The sequence below is a fragment of the Rousettus aegyptiacus genome, unplaced genomic scaffold (assembly GCF_014176215.1).
Source record: "Rousettus aegyptiacus isolate mRouAeg1 unplaced genomic scaffold, mRouAeg1.p scaffold_m13_p_9, whole genome shotgun sequence".
NCBI lineage: Eukaryota > Metazoa > Chordata > Mammalia > Chiroptera > Pteropodidae > Rousettus > Rousettus aegyptiacus.
The window spans coordinates 2,796,825-2,817,623 of NW_023416312.1; the positions used below are offsets into that span (position 1 = coordinate 2,796,825).

Here is a 20,799-nt window from a genome sequence, read left to right on the forward strand (position 1 = left end):
TGATAACCCAGCAAGTCATAAAAGTGAGATCTTTTTCTTGGAAAATAAATAAACTAAATCTACCCCACAAAGTATATTGAGAGGTCACTAAAATCCCTTCGGGTCTCCAGGGGTAGCACCTTAAGACCCATTCGCTGAACTCCATGTATAAGTGAGGAATTAAGACGAGCTTGCCCAATACTGCCTTTCCCCCCTACTACTTTATATCTAGAGATGGCAGAGGCAAAATTTTAACAAGATTTAGAACAAATTTTAATTTAAATCCTGTCGTTCCACAATATCACAGCTGTTTTCATTGTTCATCTCTCGTTTGTCTTTTACGTATTCGAGTTCCCATAACCTCAACATTCTAAGATCTTGTTTATGCGATGTTTATTCTCACTTTACGTAAACTCTTAAAGATAACAATTATGTCGTGCCCTCTCCGGCTGGAACGCAGCAAGAGGACAGAGGAACAGCCGACCCGCAGAGAAATCTTGATTTAGCAAAGACAAACAGCCTGCGAGTGGGCGAGAGGGTGGCGGACAGCGACCTCGAGGCCCCGACTCCCCAGGCCCCGCCCTCACTCCCAGGCCCCGCCCCCTCTCCCAGGCCCCGCCCCCGCCGCCGGGCCCCGCCCCTGCCCGTCGCCATGTTGTTCTCTCGGTGCTAGGAGGGAGACAGCAACTGGAGTCTCACTCGCGCAGCGCCGACGCGGCGTCCGGCCCGTAGGGTCCCCGACCCTCTCTCTTTCCTCATAGCACCCGGAGAGGCCATCCCGGAGCGTCCGGACGTCCGCCGTGTGGCCGCGAAGTGAGCGGGTCGTGGAGTCCCTCGGGGTTGGCGGGGGGCTGGGGCCGCGAGCGCCGGAGTCAGGGTCTGAGGGGAGCGCGCGGCCTGGGCCTTGGGCAGCTGGGTGGGGGCGCGCGGGCCCCGCGTCTGCCCCTCGCTCGCCCCGAGAGGGGTTCGGCTTGTTGCCCCTTGCCTCCTACCGACTGACGCAGGAGGAAAGACGGGTTCTGCCACCCACACGCCCGGGGAGGGGGGCCACTTTATACACAAGCCCCTGGTGGGGGCGAGACGCACGCACGCACCCCCTGGGGACACTCCCAGACGCCAGCCTTACCCCCGACCGCCCGGGCACACACACCCCCACACAGCCCAGCCCGGCCAGATCAAACTTGCTCCCGAATGATAGATACAGGGAGAGAAAGCAGAGGCGCTCGCCCGATCCGAGGTTGGCTAACGCGTCCTGACCACTTGGGTGAGGAGTTAGGAATGTAGAGCCAGCCCTCGGGGGCTGGAGGCGGGTTGGGGTTCTTATCGGGGTCACACTGGCCAAGCTTTCCGAATCGTGTTACTACTTTGCTTCCAACTCAGTACGTAAAAGAGGCAAGATGAGAATTTTAAGCGCCGACCAAATCGTCGTTGGAGGGATTTTGTAGTTGTTTCTTTTTAAGTGATGACACATCCCGTGACCACGGTTCTTTTGAGGAATGACTTTTCTGCTAGTTTCCAAATTGTCACGTGACCACAATCTTTTTATAGGATTTCAGCGTCGTGATGAATCCAATAGACAGAATTCGATTTGTTTTTTATAAATTAAAAAAAAAATTTTTTTTTGATTTGTGTGTCTTTCAAGTCTTTGGCACCAGGGTTATGGAAAATCCCTAAATGGCCTGTAATTTCAGAAACCGGTCAGTGGAGCAAAACGAGAAATGAAGGCAACCCAGAACTCTTCAGTCAGGGACCTGTAACGAAACTTCTTAGGGTCTTTTCTAGAAGCTTATGTTGAAATTCGTATTTAGATTCCCAGATCTAAGACAGCAGTGTGGCAGTCTGATGTTTTCAGTATTTTTGTGAAGATATTTTAGTAAATTCGTCTTCGTTATACTAAAAACTTTCTGGCTTGATGACTTATTTATTTTAGAGAGTTTTGTAACGCGAGGGTGTTTTTGGTTTATCATTTGTGAGGTTAGAGCGGATCGATGAAAACTAAGTAGACATCTTTGGCAAGCTAGGTTCTTGGAGATTAGGGAAATACTTTAGTACTCTTCCTTCTTTCCCAACCTCCCTCTTTCCCAACTCTCTTATCTCTTTTTATTTTTTTCTATCTCAGTCACGTCTTCCATCTAAGCGACAGTACTTTGGAGGCCTGAAGCTAAAAGTTCTTTTGTTTTTAGCCTCCCTCCTTTCTTACCATATCTTGGGCTGCTACTCTGGTACTGGATGTTCTGTGTGTGTAAATCCTGTACTTGCATCATTTTATTGAATTTTCACCGCATTTTGTAGCATCAGCTCCGTTTTACAGATGAGGAATTTGCTGGGGCATAGGAGAGTTAGGTCTGTTTCCCATGGTCACACAGAGCACAGCCAGGCTTCAAAGCAGGCCTGTGTGAGTGGTAGTTCTCAACTGGGTACTTTTGATAATGTCTGCAGGCATTTTTGGTTCACACCTGAGAGAGAGTGCTGCTGGCATCTAGTGGATAGAGGTCAGGGATGCGTCTCAACATCCTGTAAGGCACAGGACAGCCCCCCGCAACAAAGAGTTGTCTGGCGCAAAATGTCACAGGTGTGGGGGTTGAGAAACCCTGCTTTCTCGTGGTCTGTGTAACTTCAGAGCTCATGGTCCAGGGCTTCTGTAGCTAATGGAATGTCGTTTTCCTCTTTAGGATACCTCCTCATTATTTTAAGGGTGAGGGAAATTTGAGAACTTGGAGATTTCCCTTGACTAAGAGACATATTTATTTGAAAGAGCAAGGAGTAAGCAAATAATTTCTGATAACAGAATTTTATTTTATTTTTTTTTTTAGGCAAAAGTGTCTGAAAGAACATGCGAGCTATTCAAATCTATTGGTAAACTTAAGGAGTTTGCTTTCCGTATTATTCCAGTTGTCAACAAACACTTTCCAAGTAGCCCGTCAGCACTGTTACAAAGGTGCTGGTGGTGCGAAGGGCAGTAGGGAGCTTACAGTCTAATTACAGTCATAAGGTCAGGTTCTGACTTTGTCCTAGAACAAAATTATTATTCGGTTTGGGGACAGGTGTCAAAAAACCCCCCCAAAAAACCAAACAACAACAACAACAAAAAAACAGACGCACACTCAAACACAGGTACCTATAACATGGCATTTACTCTGAGCAGACTTAGGTGAAATGAGGAAAAGTTGATGTGTTTTTGACAGCTTTGTAGGTTGACTGACTGCATGTGAATATTTATAAGAATCAAATCCAGTAGCCATTTTTGTTGAGCATAAAATTCTTCCTTAAATTTGGCCCTATTAGACAATAGTTATGCATGAATTTTATCACTGAAGTCAGGAAATAAATGACTTTTTTTAAAGATGGACTTGTCATTTTCCAGCCTGTTTTCACCATGCCTATCTAAGACTAGGCCATTCAGCATATGTACTGCGGCATAACAGTGGCAGATGTAACTTTTAGGTGAACTTTGGGAGTAATTGATTAAGAGGAGGAGTCAAAAGGGTTGCCTCTCTTTATAGGAAGCTTTGCCAAAGTGTTATTCAGTGCAGTCAGTCTACATGGCATCTTTTGCAGGGAGCTTTGGTTTTTGACTCATGCCGATGGACAGTATGTTCTTTGCTAATTAGCAGATTTCTGTGCCTCTTATCAGGAATCATCTGCTGTTGGGTAGAGGCGATGCTGAATTACACACCCAAAGATGATTGCTATGGCTCGAGCTCTAACACAGGAGCATGTGTTCTTTTCTTATGGGAGGGGTTTTATTCTACAAAGGATCAAGAGGAATCAGTGCAGGAAGAACATCTCCTGGTTTGGAGGAGTCTTGCTCCATCTGTAGTTGGCTTACTACTCTGACCAAGTTAGCTCACCACATTTCTTTCTTTGTAAAATGAGACAGTTGTACTTTATAATCTCTTCGAGATTACATGACATCAATTTATTTGCTTCCAAGTAGTTCTGCCCCATGCGATTTGCTGGTTAAGCAGCAGGAAGAAATAAGCCAAATAGAAGTGTGTGTGAGTGTGGATGTGTGGTGTGAGTGCAACACATCTCACTTGAAAGCTAGCTAGGTGATAAATTTGTTAATCCAAACCAAGGACAAGAAAATAGGGCTTGTGACTAAGTAGATTATTAACAGAGAACACTTATTAAGGATTTTTTTGGGCGGAAGGGTGCACCCACAAAATGCCTCAGGGAGTTTGGAAAACTGTGGTGCAAATGAAAGGTCAGGATACCTGAGAGGGGGACTTGGGAGGCCCAGGTGGGTAGGTGGAGGGAGTCCTTGCTGCCTCCCGCTGGGTAGGTGGGGCTGGAGGTAGTTCAGGGCTATGCGTGCCAGGAAGCCTGGGGCTGCCTGGGTTTGTTAGCTAACTCAGAGGAAAAATCTGTTCTCCAAAGCGAATCTTGTAATTGTACATGTTGTGAAGTTAAGCCCTGAGTATTCCGCCTTCTGGATTCTTCCATTACTTTTTGTTAATTTTTGACCATGATGGGTACAGGGTTTGGAATGCTGTTGCTTAGCATGAATGTGGCGTGGGCGACTACAGGTAAGTGCACGTAAGTAAGGTGACAGCTAGGTCAGCGTGGGGTGGAGAGAGACGGGTGTGTTTTGGACGAAATGTAAACGTGAAGCAGTCGAGGTTTCACTGAACCCAGCTCATGTCATTGTGGGGAGTCTGGACACAGACTTCACTTTCGTCCCAGGCCCAAAGCCTTACCAATGTGTGCCATTGTTTGACAGGGGTAGACAAAGAGCATGGCACAACTTGAAACATTCATTCCACGGCCATGTTCATTATCTAGGTGTGACGGATAGCAGGGCAGTGTAAACTAACAAACCGAACTGTTCAGTGTAAACTGAACTGTTTTCATTCCAAAATCTTGTGCATCGTGTTAGATTTTCGGGTACAGAGGCTAAGGCAGTTTTCAGAACATTAGTTCTCCTAAGAGTTGTTGTGTTGTCAGTGTGAGAAAAGCTTGAAAAAGGCCTCGGGTTTCTGCTTCTCGAACTTGCTGTGCAGAACTCTAACAACTAGGAGTGTTTAAGTGATTTAACAGGCTCAAACGAAGTCAGCGCTCGCCGGGCTGCGAGTTCCGTAGACGACTGCCAGTTCCGTAGACGACTGCCGCGGTGTGCAGCTTCCCGCAGGTGTAGAGCCGCGATCCGATGGCCGTGCCTAAAAACGCACACGCGGTTCAGTGGGAAGTCAGAACAGAACAGAAGCGCTTGGGAACCACATGCCGGTGGATGCAGAGCGTTCTCTGGAACGAGGTGCAGTCCTCTTGAATAAAATTTCATAGATCGTTGTTTTGGAGCAAACAGCTGCCACCCTCATATCCCGCTCCTCATTAACATTTGCGCAGTACTCGATATTTTATCACGGAGCCCTGGAAAACCAGCTTTGCAGAGGTATGATGTCATCGAAAGGAATGTGGTGCGAGCCGGTGTTGCAGCTGTGAACTCCCTCGAGTGCCAGCGTGCATGCTGGCCTGCAGATGGCCAGGACCTCTGTGGTTCCTTCAGAAATGTCAAACGGCTTGTTCTGCCCCGCTTCCTCTGCAGCCGGGCGCTCGATTCCCCTCGTCCTCCGTGTCCTCAGGGTTTCATGTCCGTTTTCTGCTGCTCGCACTTCTTTAGGAAGAAGATCTAGTGGAGGAAGGGCCTCTGGGTGCAGAGGCGGGTGGTCACGGGGTCTCCGGCCTTTCAGAAACCCTTGCGCGCTCGGCCCAGCTGGCCTGTCTTGATAAGTGTCGAGAAGTGGGTTAGGTTTCCTCGTCCCTTCGATTTGTCACCTGTGGACCATTTGTTTTCCATCGTCTCAGTTTCATTGCTGTTTCTCACCTACGGTTGTTTCCTCTTGTTCTTTTTGGGTTTGTACATGTTTTAGTCCTTTCTGTCATTTGATGAAAGGCAAGGTGACACATATGTGACTTGCCCTGTTTAATTAGACTGGGGGGGGGCAGTGATTTAATTTTCGTGAACTTGAGTTGATTGACTTCTAAAACGTGAGTGGTAGTGTCCAACTTGCAGGCAATTTGAAGGTGCTATATGCCAGACATCTAGTAGATAGATGGGAGGGAAATGGACACGTTTCATCCACACAAGAAACGTGTCCACTGGTAAACAGTGGCGACTAATGTTATCCCGGTCATAATATTTGTTGTTTGAGCTAATATGACAATAGCAGTGGGTAGGGAGGGAAATGGACACGTTTCTTGTGTGGATGAAGGCAGTGGGTAAGGCAGAAGAAGAAAGAGATTTTGGAAATGGGGAAAATACTTAGCTTGGTTTTAGGTATATTGAATTTGAACTGCAATCAGGGTACCAGATGAACATCTTATAAAAGGGCTGGAATTTTCGTCTGGCCCCAAGGGTAGGAGGGTGGAGGTGGACTTTAGTTTAGAAGGCACTGGGTTTTTTATATTTCCAGGAAGATGGCTTTGAGAAGAGGTAAGGCCTTCGACCTTGCCATACACCAGCTTTCAGAGCTTGTTAGAAAAGGGAGTCACCTAGGTTGCAGAAAGCTAAGTGGGTGAAAGGGAGAGAAAGCGGAACCCTATTATCAGGGTAGTTTTGTGGACCATTAAGTAGAAAGCATTTTCAAGGTCACTGCCAGGCTGTGGCTGAGTCTTGGCTAAGACTCAAAGGTCTCATTTACTCCTCCAGCTAGAGGACTGATACTTTGCAAGATCTTTGCACATTTGGACCTCCATTATCTTATTTGTCTAAAAAAATGCCAGAGTACCCTTCTGAGATTTTCATGACATGTACATCTAGACAAATGGCTACATCTGAAAGAATTCGTTGTCTCTTAGGTGGGCCTCTGGTGGGGGGACGCTGATTAACTATGAGGGTGTTTTCTAAAAGTGTACGCCGTGAAGTTGTAAGAGAAGCACTTTTCTCTTTATTCACTTTAGGGGTGCACATGCCTTAGGACATTTAGGCGAGGACTGAGGTGAAGCCCTTGGATTGACCATTAGGAGGTGTCTGGTGACTTCTGCATGTATAGAGCGGGGAGATGAAGTCGGGATCCTGTGTGTGGTGAGCAGAGTGGAGGGTTGATCAGGCATAGAGGTGGAATGGGTCGTGATGCAGAGTAAGTTTAGACTTGGAAAGTTTTTCGTAAGCAGAGTCAGAGTCATTACCTTGGTGGGCATCGTCGATGGAGAGGTGGGATGATGTGAACTTTCTGGAAAGCTACGTGTAGCACTCCTAACGTTTCTTCTCATTTTGACCTGGTGACCCCTTCCTGCAGAATGTGAGCCTCTAATCTAGCTGAGTCCTCTGTGCCATACATGTCGCTGTCCTCTTGAAATATATCTTCTTGGGAAATTTCCACTCTTCTTACTTAATTTCTCTAACAGCCAAGAAGTTCCACTTTGCTGTGGCTTCATGTCTTGTGGGCAGTGTTTGTATACTAACTCTTCCTTGAGTTTATTTGGAAGTTCTCCAGCCCTTACCCTTTTCTGCTCCAAAACAAAGACTCCTCGTTTCTAGTCTAACTCTTTCATGCTCAGAATCAATATTCCCCAAAGTTACAGCAGATCATTGCAGATCATAATTTATGTTTAGCTGCTTTAATTTATTTCTCTAACATGCATATTCAAATTCATTTCTTTTATAACGCATTCTTCCCAAAATACCCAGCCATAATTTCCAGTACTTTATCTGTTTCTTTGCATTTTAACTCTGTCCCCCAAAGTGCAACCTTAAACAGTTCCCACTCTATTGTCAAGCATTTTAAGTGCCTTTTACGGGTAAGTATCTTATTATAGGTAAATTTATTTATGCTTGTTCCTTTTAAGGACCAAATTAAACATAACCAAAGAACCAAATGTTACCCTCACTCTCAAGATTAGTGGTTTTCTGTGAGTCTGTTTACTGAACCGTCACAGTTCATGGTCAGAGTGTAATAATAAAGTCTGACGAGTGAGGGAGAGAACGAGAAATAGCTATGTGAAGTAAAGATGAAAGCCTTGAGAGTGTTAGTGAGCTATACAATGGATTACATGTAATATACGCATGATGCAGACATGTATTTATCATTTCTTGAGGTCCAGATTCCTTGAAGAATCCGATGAAACCTTTTTTACTCTTTCCAGAAAAAAGCTCAAGCACACGTGCTTCCATCCATACACTCACCCTTATTTCACGTGTGATTCTAGGAGGTGCATTTTCCCCTGCAGCTCCTTCGTGGACTCCCAGCGAAGCACACTATATGTACACTGTCCAATACAGCACTAAATTTACAGTAATTAAAATTAAATAAAAATTTAAAGTGCAGTTGCTCAGTCGGACCAGCCACGTTGCAGGTGCTCAGTAGCAACGTGTGATTAATACTGCTGTATCCAACAGCGCAAGCGTAGAGCACCTTTATCATTGCAGAAAGGTCTGGTTTAAGAAGATTTAGTTTCTTTAGCAATTCTGTTTTTTCCTTCTCTTTTTTCCCTTCCCATTCTCTCCACAATGATTAATGATTAGTTAGTATACTACAGAGATGGCTCGTTTTAAGCAAAATTGTGAGTTTTTAGAAGTTTAATTAAATGATTGATCTTCAAAAAAGTCCTTATTGCAATGAGTTTTTGAAATAGGTCTAGCTGCTCTGGGATCGTGATAATGTGGTTTGATTACACTTTTCCTTCTCTAGCTATCTCTGTGAGGTAATGCCCAGGGGTCGATTCAGTAATTTATTTCATCCGGTAAGTCACACTCCAGGTTGGTCTAGTCCCATGGTATTTTGCTTATTCTCCACCTGAACCCTTTTTTTGGTCCACCTCTTGCTATAGAAATAGCACCCATCACACTTAATGACTTTCTCAACTTGCTGCTTGTTCTTACGTTTCAGCAAGACAACCAGGAAGACGAGAAACCGAGTGGGACTAATTAGACTCAGTGAGACACACATTTAAGATAATATGAGGAAATAAATACAGCTCAAGGGAAAATAGAAATAATGAAGAGATTGTTCATGCTTTTGTTTTCCTTGGTTAGTTTCTTTGAGCCTATTTCTCAAGCTATGAAATGAAATAAGTGGTATGTCTCTAGGATATTCAGTATGAATGCAAAAGGAATGTATGATTTTCGGGGGGGGAGTGGTGGTGGAAATATGTTCCTAAATTAAACCAGGAGTGATACATTCAATTTAAGAGTTTGGAAGTGAGAACTGGTAAGGGGCTTACAGAGTATGTGTTTCAAAGTCTGAAATTTTGAGAAAAGTAGTTTACAAACCCAGCCTACTCTCTACCTTTGACTGCTTGTTAGAGGAATGTTGTCATTTTTTTAATGTTCAGCAGCTTCCTGTTGCAGTCAATAGATCTTATTTTAAAGTGGTTTTCTCATTAGACTTGCAAGTAAGAATCAATTTTTTTTGTCACTTTCCATACATTTTAATAGACCTCAAAAATAGAATGGGGGAAGAACTGATTGATTAGAGAAACAGAATTATAAGTATGGAAAGTACAAGTAGAAAAATAAGAATAGAATAAGAATAAAGGAGGAAGTAACTTACTTTGTTCTCAGTTTAGCACTTACTTGGTACCTCACCATATTTAAAGCTTTGTACAAGATGTTGCAGAACAAGAGGGCAAATGAATGATGGCATTAGGTGTTTTGTGTCCCGCCTAGGGAATTGACATTGTAATTAGGAAACAGACACTTGCACAACTGATAGATTAGATCCTAAGCGAATGAGAGCTGTAATGGGGGCGGAAATGATGAGAAAGAAGGATTAGGGAGAGGAGCCTAGAAAGCCTCTTAGGTGAGGTGATTTGAAGTAGGCCTTCAAGATAAGGGCCTGAGCAAAGAAAAGGCTGGACAGTAAATACCTGTGATAGGTGTAGGGATGGTGACTTGGAGGGATATAATTGGGACAGGCTTGTACTAGAGTTTGGATAGTTCTGAATGCCATGCTCAGAATCCTGTATAATAAAAATAATGCAGATGTACATGGATTTAGTTATCTGTAAGAATGGAAACAGTGAGATCCATGACCAATAAAAAATGTCTACCTTTAATTAAACATTCCTGTTAGAGATGTATATTTTCCATGCTCGGGTCTGACTCCCCCTTGGTTTATTGTAGTGTACGGCTTTGAAAGCCAGCTAGGGGTTGGAGAAGGTGGGAGACAAGGCTACTATTGATAAACTATCCATAAACAATTGAGAGTGAAAGATAAAGATCCACAATGGAAAAGTTGAAAAAATCGTATTATGAAAAGGAAAGGGTTGACATACAATGCTCTCTTTTTATCTTTAGTTTTGAAGTATCTTCTGAAAACATGGTTCATTTCTTTTCTTTCCTGCCAGTGACCTCTACTTATCCAACTTCTCATTCAGATTAGCGTGTGCCATATACAATGCGTGTTGGTACCAGCACATGGTATTGTGATCCTAAAATAGTACCTATTGTGCCTGTAACTGTTTTATTTAAGAAGGCACAGCTGAAGGGGCAAGGAAACTATGGTTCTGTAAATCTAATTTTAGGGTCTTGTTAGTAATAAGACCTTAGGCCGTGTGCGCACATGTGCGTATGTATCTATAAATATATACTTATATTCTTTATATCTCACCATAAAATTCATCTTTCAAATATATGCAATTCAGTGGTTTTTAGTAAATTCACAAAGTTGTGCAACCATCACCACTGGCTAATTCCAGAATATCTTCACCCCCTCCTCCAAAGAAACCCCATACTCATTAGCAGTCACTCTCTATTTACCTCTCTCACCGCATTTCCTGGGACCAGAAATCTACTTTCTGTCTATGGATTTGCCCATTCTGAACATTTTATATAGATGGAATCATATAATACGTGGCCTTTTGTGTCTGGCTTCTTTTACTTACGTTTTTGTTGTATATATCAGCACTTCATTCCTTTTCATGGCTGATTAATCTTCCATTGTATAAATATGCCACATTTTATTGTCCATTAGTTGATGGACATTTGGGTTGTTTCCACTTTAGGGCTGTGATGAATAATGGTGCTTTGAACATTCATGTACAAGTGTTTATATGGATGTATGTCTTTATTTCTCTTAGATATATGCCTAAGGAATTGCTGGGTCATATGATAACTCTATGTATAACTTTTTGAGGAACCACCAAGCTGATTTTCGTTGTTACCGTACCATTTTACATTCCCATCAGCAGTATATGAGCATTAGAGTTTCTCCACAACTTCAACACTTCTCATTGTCTTGATTCTAGCCATCTTAGTGGGTGTGAAGTGGTATCTTGTAGTTTTGATTTGCATTTCCCTCTCGCTAATGATGTTGACCATTTTTGCCCATTTTTAAATTGGGTTATTTGGTTTTTATTGATGAATTGTAGGAGTTCTTTATCTGGATACAAGTCCCTTATCAGATATTTGGTTCGCCAATATTTTCCCCCATTCTGTGTGTTGTCTTTTCACTTGGTTGATAGCACACGAGTTTCTAATTTTGATTAAGTTCAGTTTATTTATTTCTTTTGGTGCTTGTGTTTTTGGTGTCATATTGAGTTATTTTTAATATAATCAGTTACAGAAAAATTTAGGAAGCAATTGTCCTTGAGGTATGGCTGTTAGCAGTATTTAAAAAAAATTTGAAAGATGATTTCCATTTCATTTTACTGCAGCGTTCAGTCAAGCTAGACTTAAAGTGAAAATGAAGCTTTTCATTCATTTTTATATGCTTTTGATATTTAAAAGTATGATTTTGCAATCAAATCAGAACTTTGAAGATTGAACTTGGTATTGATTATTCTAGGTTTTCTTGTGACTTTAATGTAAATCTGCAAGCTTTTACATGGTGAGATGATGGAGGGCATACTGTTTGGGTATCTTTCTGCAGTCCCATGTCTCCTCGAGGTGTGCAGAACACCCCCCAGTTAGGCATTTAGGGCATTTTCCAGAAATCCTTCCTAGGCTTCGAAGGCCCTGGCTGCTCCAGGCCTCTCTCTCCAGCCCCATGTGCATAGAGCTGTGTCTCTGGGCTCCAGGTGCATGGGTCTACCTTGGGGTCTACCTTGGGCTCTCCCAGTAGATGCCAGGCTGCCTGGGCAGGCCTTGGCTTGGGCTGGTCCCACTTCCTGGTTCCTGTTCCCTCCCCTCTTCTCACAGTGTCCTCCTCCTCCTGAGTTTACCCCGTGGTTAGCTCGTCCATCTGTAGTGGCGTCAGACCTTGGCGAGGCTCTGTTCCAAGGCCAGCATGCAGCGGCACACGACTCATGGTCATTGAGACATTGCTTTAGAACAGCCCACACTGGAAGCTGGTGTATAGTCTCTCACTGACACTGTTGAACACAGCACACTTTTCCTCTGGCGTCGGAAGTAATCGCTTTTTCTTTAACTGAGTAGCAGGTGAAGTAGCTACTCAGAATAATGTATGGAGTTTCAGTCCCTCTGATGGCTGAAATCACAGGGAGCTCTGTGAGATGCCCCTGAGATGCCCACACTGGGGGTCTGATGGAGCTGAGGTTTACACATCTCATCTCTCGTTCACCAAGGGAGACACTGGGCAGAATCCCTGCACCGATTAAGTTCTTTGGTTTTGGGTTGAGTGTGAGTAGTTTCATTCTGTACCTCTTATTTGTAAGACTTGCCACGGTTGTAACCTACATGGGTTTGTGTGTGGAGACAGGGTGTGGCTCACATCCTCAGCATCTGGCACACAGTAGGCCCTCACTAAGTGTTTGCTGAAAAACTCCTTTCCACTCATTCCACTGAACGCTAGGCTCCCCCAACCTTTTGGGCACCAGGGACCGGTGCTCCTATAAGGATTTAAGGCCTGATGATCTGAGGCGGAGCTGAGGCGGTGATGCTACTGCCGGGGAGCGGCTGCCAGTGAAGCCTCGCTTGCTTGCCCGCTGTTCACCTGCTGCTGCGTGGCCCGCTTCCTAACAGGCCGCACATATGCTTTATACTATATACAATGGATCGACTACTACTAGTTCTGTCAGGTTAACTTGTTTTTGTGCAGATTTTGAAATAAAGCGAGTAGTTGAAGGACTGTTACCATGGCAACTGCTTACACCTGCAACAGCAACAGGAAAACGCTCAAAAATAAGTGCAAAGGCAGCTGAGCCTAGTGGGTTAGTGCTGGACTTTAGAGTAGTGAGTCAGCTGCATTGAGATCTCGTTTTTTCCTGTGTGCTCAGCCAAGGTATGTAACCTCTCTGAGTCAGTGTCCTCATCTGGAGTGTAGGGGTAAAGAGACTGGTGAGGAGTGAATGCAGCGGAGCAGGGTCAGTGGCTTCCATGGCTCAGTCAGTATGAGCGTTGTTGTTGTTGTTACAGTCATACCTTGTTTTATTGCGTGTTGCTTTATCACTTTGCAGATATTGCCTTTTTTAAAAAAAAACAAATCGAAGGTTTGTGGCAACCACCAGCAAAAAGATTATGGCTCGCCAAAGGCTCAGATGATGGCTAGCATTTTTTAGCGATAAACTATTTTTTAATTAAGGCACATACATTGTATTTTAGACATGCTATTGCTCACTCAATAGACTGAAGTATAAACCTCTGTTATATAAACTGGGACACCAAAAAATTCATGTGACTTGCTCTATTGTGATATTTGCTTTATTGCAGTGGTCTGGAACTGGACCCCCGATATCTCTGAGGTATGCCAGTATCATTACTGTTTTATTCTTAACTCCAAAATTTCAAGGTTTTGAAGAGTCTCATTTTTTTTCATCAATTGAACTTATAAGTTAAGGACTACTGTATATTAAGTCCCACGAAATGCCCTTTGCCTTTAAGAGGGAGAAGGGATCGAAACTGTTGGTTTAGACCCAGAGAGGCTGGTCCTTTAGCACAGCTCTGCATTCATTACGGGAAACCATCACGTTGATTTGGTCTCTAAGGCTAGGATCCTTTGGCTTCTTAATGTCTGCCTAATCCTCTCAGTTGTTCTGCCCGTAACTCTTACTGAAATTTGAAGAAATGGCCATAAAAGAAACCTTTTTGTAAAACTACCAGTAAAGACTTCTTCATCTATTCATTCCACAGAGACTTCCTGCACTCCTGTCATGAGCCTGGCACAGTGGTGAACTGCTTTAAGAGCACTAGAGGTAGGTACTGTTGTCACCACTGTCCTCATGAGCTTCAGGATGTCAAGTAGCTTGCCCACGGGTCTGCGTTCATGGCCTTTGGCACCAGGAACCAGTTCTTTCTGACAGTGGGCTTTTATTTGGCCACAGGAAAGATTTCACCTTGGCCGCCCAGAAGAAACCTTTCCAACTCTGCTGCCTTAGCCTTAGCCCAGCGTCTCCTGTGTCACATTGGTGCTTCTCTCTCACGTGGCCCTTCTTTTTTCCTTGTTGCATTAGTTTTATTTTATTCTCTGGAATATGATTATTCTGAGCCACTCAATTTGGGAGAATTTTAAAGAATGAGTGAAATATTTTACATTGCATCTTAGCAAAATTTTATAGCTGTCTGAGTGTAAAACTTAGAAAAGAAGGCTGGGCAAGTGAAAAACTTTGAAAAACAATGATTGAAGTGTGTAATATTTAACTCTAGCACTTTTTTTAGAGTGAGAAAGGTCATGTGCAGCTTTTGGATGCAATTTCCTTTTAAATTAGGAATCGAGCTGCTAATAGAAATCAGATATTTCTTTCACATTTTAATTATTGTGCTTACCTTTAAAATTATGAAAGCGAATGTGCATTGCTAAGGTGAGCTTTCTGACATTTTATTTGCAGATGATGATGATGCTTGAACTGAACATTTAAGGTGAGATTTATTACCTCTGTAGTACACTTTTCTTATTCAGATTTCTTATCGAATTTAGCTGAATTGCTAACCGTAACCTTGGTGAAGATTGTTGCCTTTGGGCAGTCACTCCAAACTGGAGTATAAAAGACTTCACATTACATTTTAAGGTAAGTTCTCAAAAATAGCATAGAATACCTTTATTCATTCAGCTCATACTAAAGTTTCAAAAGATTTTACTGAGAAGAAAAGGAATGCTTTTAACATCTGTAAACTAAGGTTATATTAATGTATAGATTGCATGAAGCTAGCTTTTGTTAGTTGCTTTTGGGAAATAAGATGGTTTGTAAAATTATTTGTATCACCATATATGTTTACATACAACTCTACAGTTAGAATCAGAGAGATGTTTGTATGTATGTATATTTGTTGTTTTAGCAAATGCCAACATACTCCCAAATAGGATATCTGAGAGGCCCCAAAATATAGATGGGAAATGTAAACATTGTCCCCTGTTTCCTGATGTGTGCGTCTAGCAGTCTCCAAATTTGTTTGATCAGAAAATGTGTTTGATCACAAACCAGGAAATTCCACATTATGAAAAAAGAACTATCAATGTGTCCTGATAAAATTACAAATGACAAATCCCAAGGAATTTCTGAGACTTAATTTGGTGGATGTGTGCAACCAGTCATCTGAGTGGAGGTTGTTAGATTGCATTATCTGGTTTATAATTTGATGTAAAGATTCTAACAATCCAGTGCTGTACAATGGAACTTTGTGTCTGGTAAGGCAGTTAGAGGCCTGCTACAATGCTAGGATAAACGATAGACTGGACTTACACATGTCTTTTACACACTCATTATACAACGTGTGCCTTAAATGTGTGTGAAAGGAACAACCTTGGATGGGGTTGCTGGGGAAGGTTCCCAGTGTTGGCGATGACCGTGTCGAAGGGTTCTGAGGGCCCAGCAGTGGGTTAAGCGAAGAAGGGTGGGCTCACTAGCACAGGGCAACAGGGGTCCGTGTGGAGACAAGGGAGAGTGCACGAGCTGAGCAAGTGCAAGTGGATTTCAGTCCCATCCTGCTGCATGTCCGAATGGCTGGAGCGGAGAATGGGGAGCGGGGCCAAGTGTCTTGCCTTGGACATTGGGCGTGGAGTTGCGTCTCGATCTATGGGAGAGTGTTAAGGAGGGGACGTCTGACATGCCTTCCGTGTGGCGGAATGGTTGGTGCGCTTTTTTGGTTTCGTTGTTCCTTTTCCTGTAAGTTTAAGTTGTTTAAGCAAGATTGCAAAGAATTAAGCAAATGAACTGCTTTAGCACATTGTTACCTATGTCAGAAAATTAAGAGGCTTGAGATTATTTCACTTTCTTTTCTGACATTAATTTAGTCTGGGCATTGGGCAGGGTGATCCCTTGGTGGTCAAAAGTCTCCAAGAAGTATGCACCTTGATTGTCTCATACTTTTGCTGGCCAATTTAAATTGTATTTATTATAGCAATAGTTACTATAGTAGTAATTTAAAAGAGCCAGTAAGAGTTGGGGGCAAATTGCTACAGGTTTTACCAGCATAGTATGGTATGTAGTTAGAAATACGAAATTCTTGCATGTTAAAGGGCGTGTTCAGTTACATTACACCAGGTCATATCTGCATTTAACTAGGAGATCGCCAGATAATGTTTACTGCAGTGCTTTTGCAGATTCATCTCAGTCAGAATCACAGTTATTGTTCATGTCTCATTACCTCCCATTGAGGTTCACAGTGTCTACCTCCATGTTAAACTTAACTCCCATTTTCGCTTTAGAGCTGCACTCTCCACTACAGCTACTGGCTATTTAAATGTGGTCATTCAAATTAGTTAAAATTAAATAAAATTTAAAAATCAGTTCTTCACTCCCCTAGCCGTTCGTTAAGTACTCAGTAGCCACACGTGGCTAGTGGCTGCCATGCAGACACTGACATCTCCATCGTTGCAGAAAGTCGTTAGTGCATCGCTAAAGGTTGTCGTCTCTTACCAGTCTTAATATACTTAAAAGCCACTTAATACTGAAATATTTACAGATTAAGTGATACCATTTGATTTAAAATAACTGGGGAGAAGGGAGAATGGGGGAGTGGTTATGGAGGAAATAGGATTTGCCATAAGTTGATAATTGCTGAAGCTAGCTTTAGGGTCCATGGGGTTTCATTATATTATTCTCATTATTCAGAAATTTTGTGTGTGCTTAAAATTTTCCATAACAAAAAATTGGGACAGAAGTCTAAATAAGAACAGCACGTAGAAGCGGCCGTCTGTACACGGGCATCTGAAGCCCCACCGGGACAGGCCGGCGCCTGGAGTGCAGGAGAGCTTTTCCTCCTGCCGCAGGGTTTCCCCGAAGGGGTGTGCAGAGCACCCCATTTTTGCCTAAGATTTATTTCATTCCCCCTTGAAACACACAAGTAACAGCTCGTGTTTGTTAAGGGGTGGAACTGCCTAAATGAGTATCGTGAGTCGAATGTGCTATATTACGATATTATGTCAAAAATTGGGCTGGCATTAATTTCGGCAAACTAAAAATAGTGTTCCTGATGAAGAGAACAGAGTCCATTTACTCAGTAGTTGGCTTTTGTTTACTGCCAGATCACTCAGCTTCTGGTTCTGGTTTCCCGGTTACTTGCTACCATGGCGACAGCATTGGAATAAAGAATGCAGGGGTTGCCAAGAAAACCCCTGGCAGGAGAGGAAAGCCATCAGTGAACACCTCACTGTGTCACCAAAGAGTTGTTTGAAGTTGTTACAGAGACTCGCCTACTTGGTCTCCTACAGCATCTCTAACAAATGGTGGCAGGGCTTATTGTAAGTAGAGAGGAACAGTTCAGAGTAAGGTATCTGGGGTGAGACTTGGCCTTGAGTGCCAGCTTCAGCCAGCCGAGACCCAAACAGGGGAAAGAGCGAGCCCTCCCCCGCTGGTGTAGGGAGTAATGGCAGGGCAGTGCCTGGCGTGTGGCCGAGTGCCCCGCAAATGAAAGCTCGTGCTGTTAGGTCCTACTGCCTGAGCAGAAAGGAACTGGGGCTCTGTGCTCTATTTCCCTAAAACGCTGGTATTCACAGAATCACGCCGTGTGCAGGCCTAAAGGAACGTAATGGTACCTTTTTATTTTACAGAGGTCTGAAGTCAAAGATCGTGAGATTAATAATGGCAGGAAAATCATCACTTTTTAAAGTAATTCTCCTTGGAGATGGTGGAGTTGGGAAGAGTTCTCTGATGAACAGATATGTGACTAACAAGTTTGATACCCAGCTCTTCCATACAATAGGTGTGGAGTTTTTGAATAAAGATTTGGAGGTAGATGGACATTTCGTTACCATGCAGATTTGGGACACGGCCGGTCAAGAGCGATTCAGAAGCCTGAGGACGCCATTTTACAGAGGTTCCGACTGCTGCCTGCTCACTTTTAGTGTCGATGATTCTCAAAGCTTCCAGAACCTGAATAACTGGAAGAAAGAGTTCATATATTACGCGGATGTAAAAGAGCCCGAAAGCTTTCCTTTTGTGATTTTGGGCAACAAGATCGACATAAGCGAACGGCAGGTGTCTGCAGAAGAAGCCCGAGCCTGGTGCAGGGACAACGGCGACTGCCCTTACTTTGAAACCAGTGCAAAAGATGCCACGAATGTCGCAGCGGCCTTTGAGGAAGCGGTTCGAAGAGTGCTTGCAACGGAGGACAGGTCAGATCACTTGATTCAGACAGACACAGTCAGTCTGCACCACAAGCCCAGGCCGAGCTCATCTTGCTGTTGATCATTAAAGAGGTTGCCCGCGTTCTAACCAACTCACGCGTATACGCAAACGGAGCGTTTGCATCAGTGGATCATCTACTCACAAAGTTAAACCAGCCATACTGCTGTTTCATTAGTGGGTGGGAGGGGGCACACATCCACTCATGGAACAACCTATTTACTCAGTAATGGCACCTTACATTTATAAATTGCAACCGTTGTCTAATAATGTTTAATTTAAATACGTAAGTTACAAAGCTAATAAGTGAGATGACCGGGGCTTTCATTTTGATTAAACAAAACACTCAAATATTCTAGAAGTTATTGTTCTTTTTTTCCCTGGGAAAATGGACAACTACTTTTTGTATGTGTGTATTTTTATGTAATTAGCATTTTATTCTTGGTTTGGGGGAAAATTTCCTAAAGCAATAATGTTAGATATTAAAGATTAAAATCTAATGCATTTGCACCGCAGTCATTTGATTACTTCTTCATTCTCTTTAAAGTTCCCGTGTTCACGTTTTCATTCTACATACAAAAAGTGGTCTAAGGAGTAGTCACTCGTCATTTATGTGCCACACGCTCATGACTGCCCCCAGCCCCCAACCCCCAACCCAGAAGCCAGCTTTATATTCTTAGAGGAAATGCCAAGGATTGTACATTGTGTGAGAGTAAATGAAGACATCTTTATTTGATCGTGTATTTATTTAGTGTCTTCTTTCACTAAACATTGGTTACTGATTTGCTCTTGAGATTTTTCATCATCTTGCTACACTGACCAGACTTACTGATAAAGTGAATTGTGGTCTTTCGTGGGTAAAAGTCATGTGTTGTGCCATTATTCATGCTGAGTCCATATTACAGAGGCAAACCCGTGCCTAGACCTTGTGTCAGTGAAGACAGGATGCTCGGCTCTGTAGTGGGGTTATCAGGACACACCTGGGGTGGGGGCTGTCCTGCAGGGTCGGGGGTACATTTTGAAAAACAATATATTCTATCCCTGGCCCCACTCCGGAACCACTGAAAAAGAGTATAACAGTGAGCTAAGCTTTTGAAAGTCTAATTTACTAATATAACAATTTGGCTATAAGCAAAACATTTTAACTTTTGATTTGGGGGAATTAAATTTCTTCATATTCTCAGGTTAGAGCTCTAGTTTTTATTATTTATAATAACACCCCACCCCCAAAAAACAAAATAGGAACCCACTGTTCACAAGTTGGTGTAATATATTCTTCCTTTTAGTTTTTCTCAAGGGGACTTTGTTTTGAAATAAAAAATGTACCCTTTGCTTTGCGACTTGCTTTTTTCTCAATATAGCATGCCCCCTCTAACCCCACATTAGTCTATGTCCAAATGTCCTCTTTTATAAGGACACCAGTCAGATTAGATTGGGACCCACCATAATGGGCTCATCTTAGAGGCCTCTTTAAAGGCCCTGTCTCCAAATACAGTCACATTCTAAGGGACTTGGGGCTAGGGCTTCCAACATATGAAGGCGGGGCACAGTTCAGCCCATAACATGTGTGTGTAGGTATTTACAAAATATAATTCTGATACTTGTGTAGATTTAACTAATAAGTGGTTTTTAAAAACTTTTAAGCATCCTTTTAAGTAATGTATTTTCAGCTAAATATTTAAGGATTTGATTAGTTGGCATTTGGGAGGTCTAGAGCTGGGTGGCAAAAATGATCAAGGTGACAGATCTCTACCTTCACAATGACAGGCTGACGGAAGGGAGAGTAAGCCAGCTTCACGGTGACTTGGAGGGAGGGATCCGGGGAACAGGGGCTAACCAAACGGACGCGGTACTGGAATGTGATAACTAAGGAATGAAACCTGACTGAATAGCTTCAACCTTTAAATAAACTACAATGTATGACGGAAAAGCTCTTCAACCAGCAGCAGAAGGTAGCTGGAAACTTGATTCTTCTGAAAAAAGTTAAAGGTATTTTAATTGGCCCGTGTTATGTATACAAAACAGAAACGGGAAAATGAGAGTTGGGGAGAAAAGCGGTCGGTGGCAGGAGGGGTGGAAGCAGCTGCAGAGCCCCAGGGAAGCGAGCAGAGAGGTGTGCAGCTTGCTCCCCAGTTCAGGGAGGAGAGGGGCCCGTCCCAGTACTGTTGCCGCCTGGCGTCAGACCGTCTGCGTGACTTTGCTTCCATGCCGTCTGGATGTAAAGCCTTTGAGAAGGTTCAGTGTTAAGGAAAACTGGCCTCCGAACGGACACATCAACATCTGGCAGCCAGTATAACAATTACGATACGCTGTGTGGATGATGGAAAGGTAGAATTCCATGAATGGATTAACGGAAGTTTTTGTCCCCTCCTTCGCCCTTGTGAAAATTCCCTAGTTGAAGCTAAAACATCCTAGATATTA

At 43.2% G+C, this 20,799-nt stretch overlaps 2 protein-coding genes across 7 annotated transcripts in view; both read left to right on the forward strand.

Moving 5' to 3' along the window:
• Positions 1-652: 652 nt before the first annotated feature.
• Positions 653-18,893, forward strand: RAB9A (RAB9A, member RAS oncogene family). 6 transcript variants are annotated; one of them, XM_036226371.1, is made up of 4 exons: positions 653-792; positions 13,949-14,010; positions 14,733-14,823; positions 17,805-18,893. In XM_036226371.1, exon 4 carries the CDS (start codon positions 17,836-17,838, stop codon positions 18,439-18,441), a length of 606 nt encoding a protein of 201 aa, XP_036082264.1. In that variant the 5' UTR covers positions 653-792; positions 13,949-14,010; positions 14,733-14,823; positions 17,805-17,835; the 3' UTR covers positions 18,442-18,893. The 6 variants fall into 6 exon arrangements, with proteins under 6 accessions (XP_036082264.1, XP_036082265.1, XP_036082263.1 ...); XM_036226372.1 differs by lacking the exon at positions 653-792 and adding an exon at positions 5,069-5,233; XM_036226370.1 differs by lacking the exon at positions 653-792 and adding an exon at positions 13,529-13,560.
• The window catches only part of OFD1 (OFD1 centriole and centriolar satellite protein), a 54,940-nt gene continuing 48,089 nt past the window's right edge, over positions 13,949-20,799 (forward strand). The window contains exons 1-2 of the mRNA XM_036226369.1: positions 13,949-14,010; positions 14,644-14,674. The gene's annotated coding sequence lies outside the window, so the exon portion shown is untranslated. The remainder of the gene's footprint in view (positions 14,011-14,643; positions 14,675-20,799) is intronic.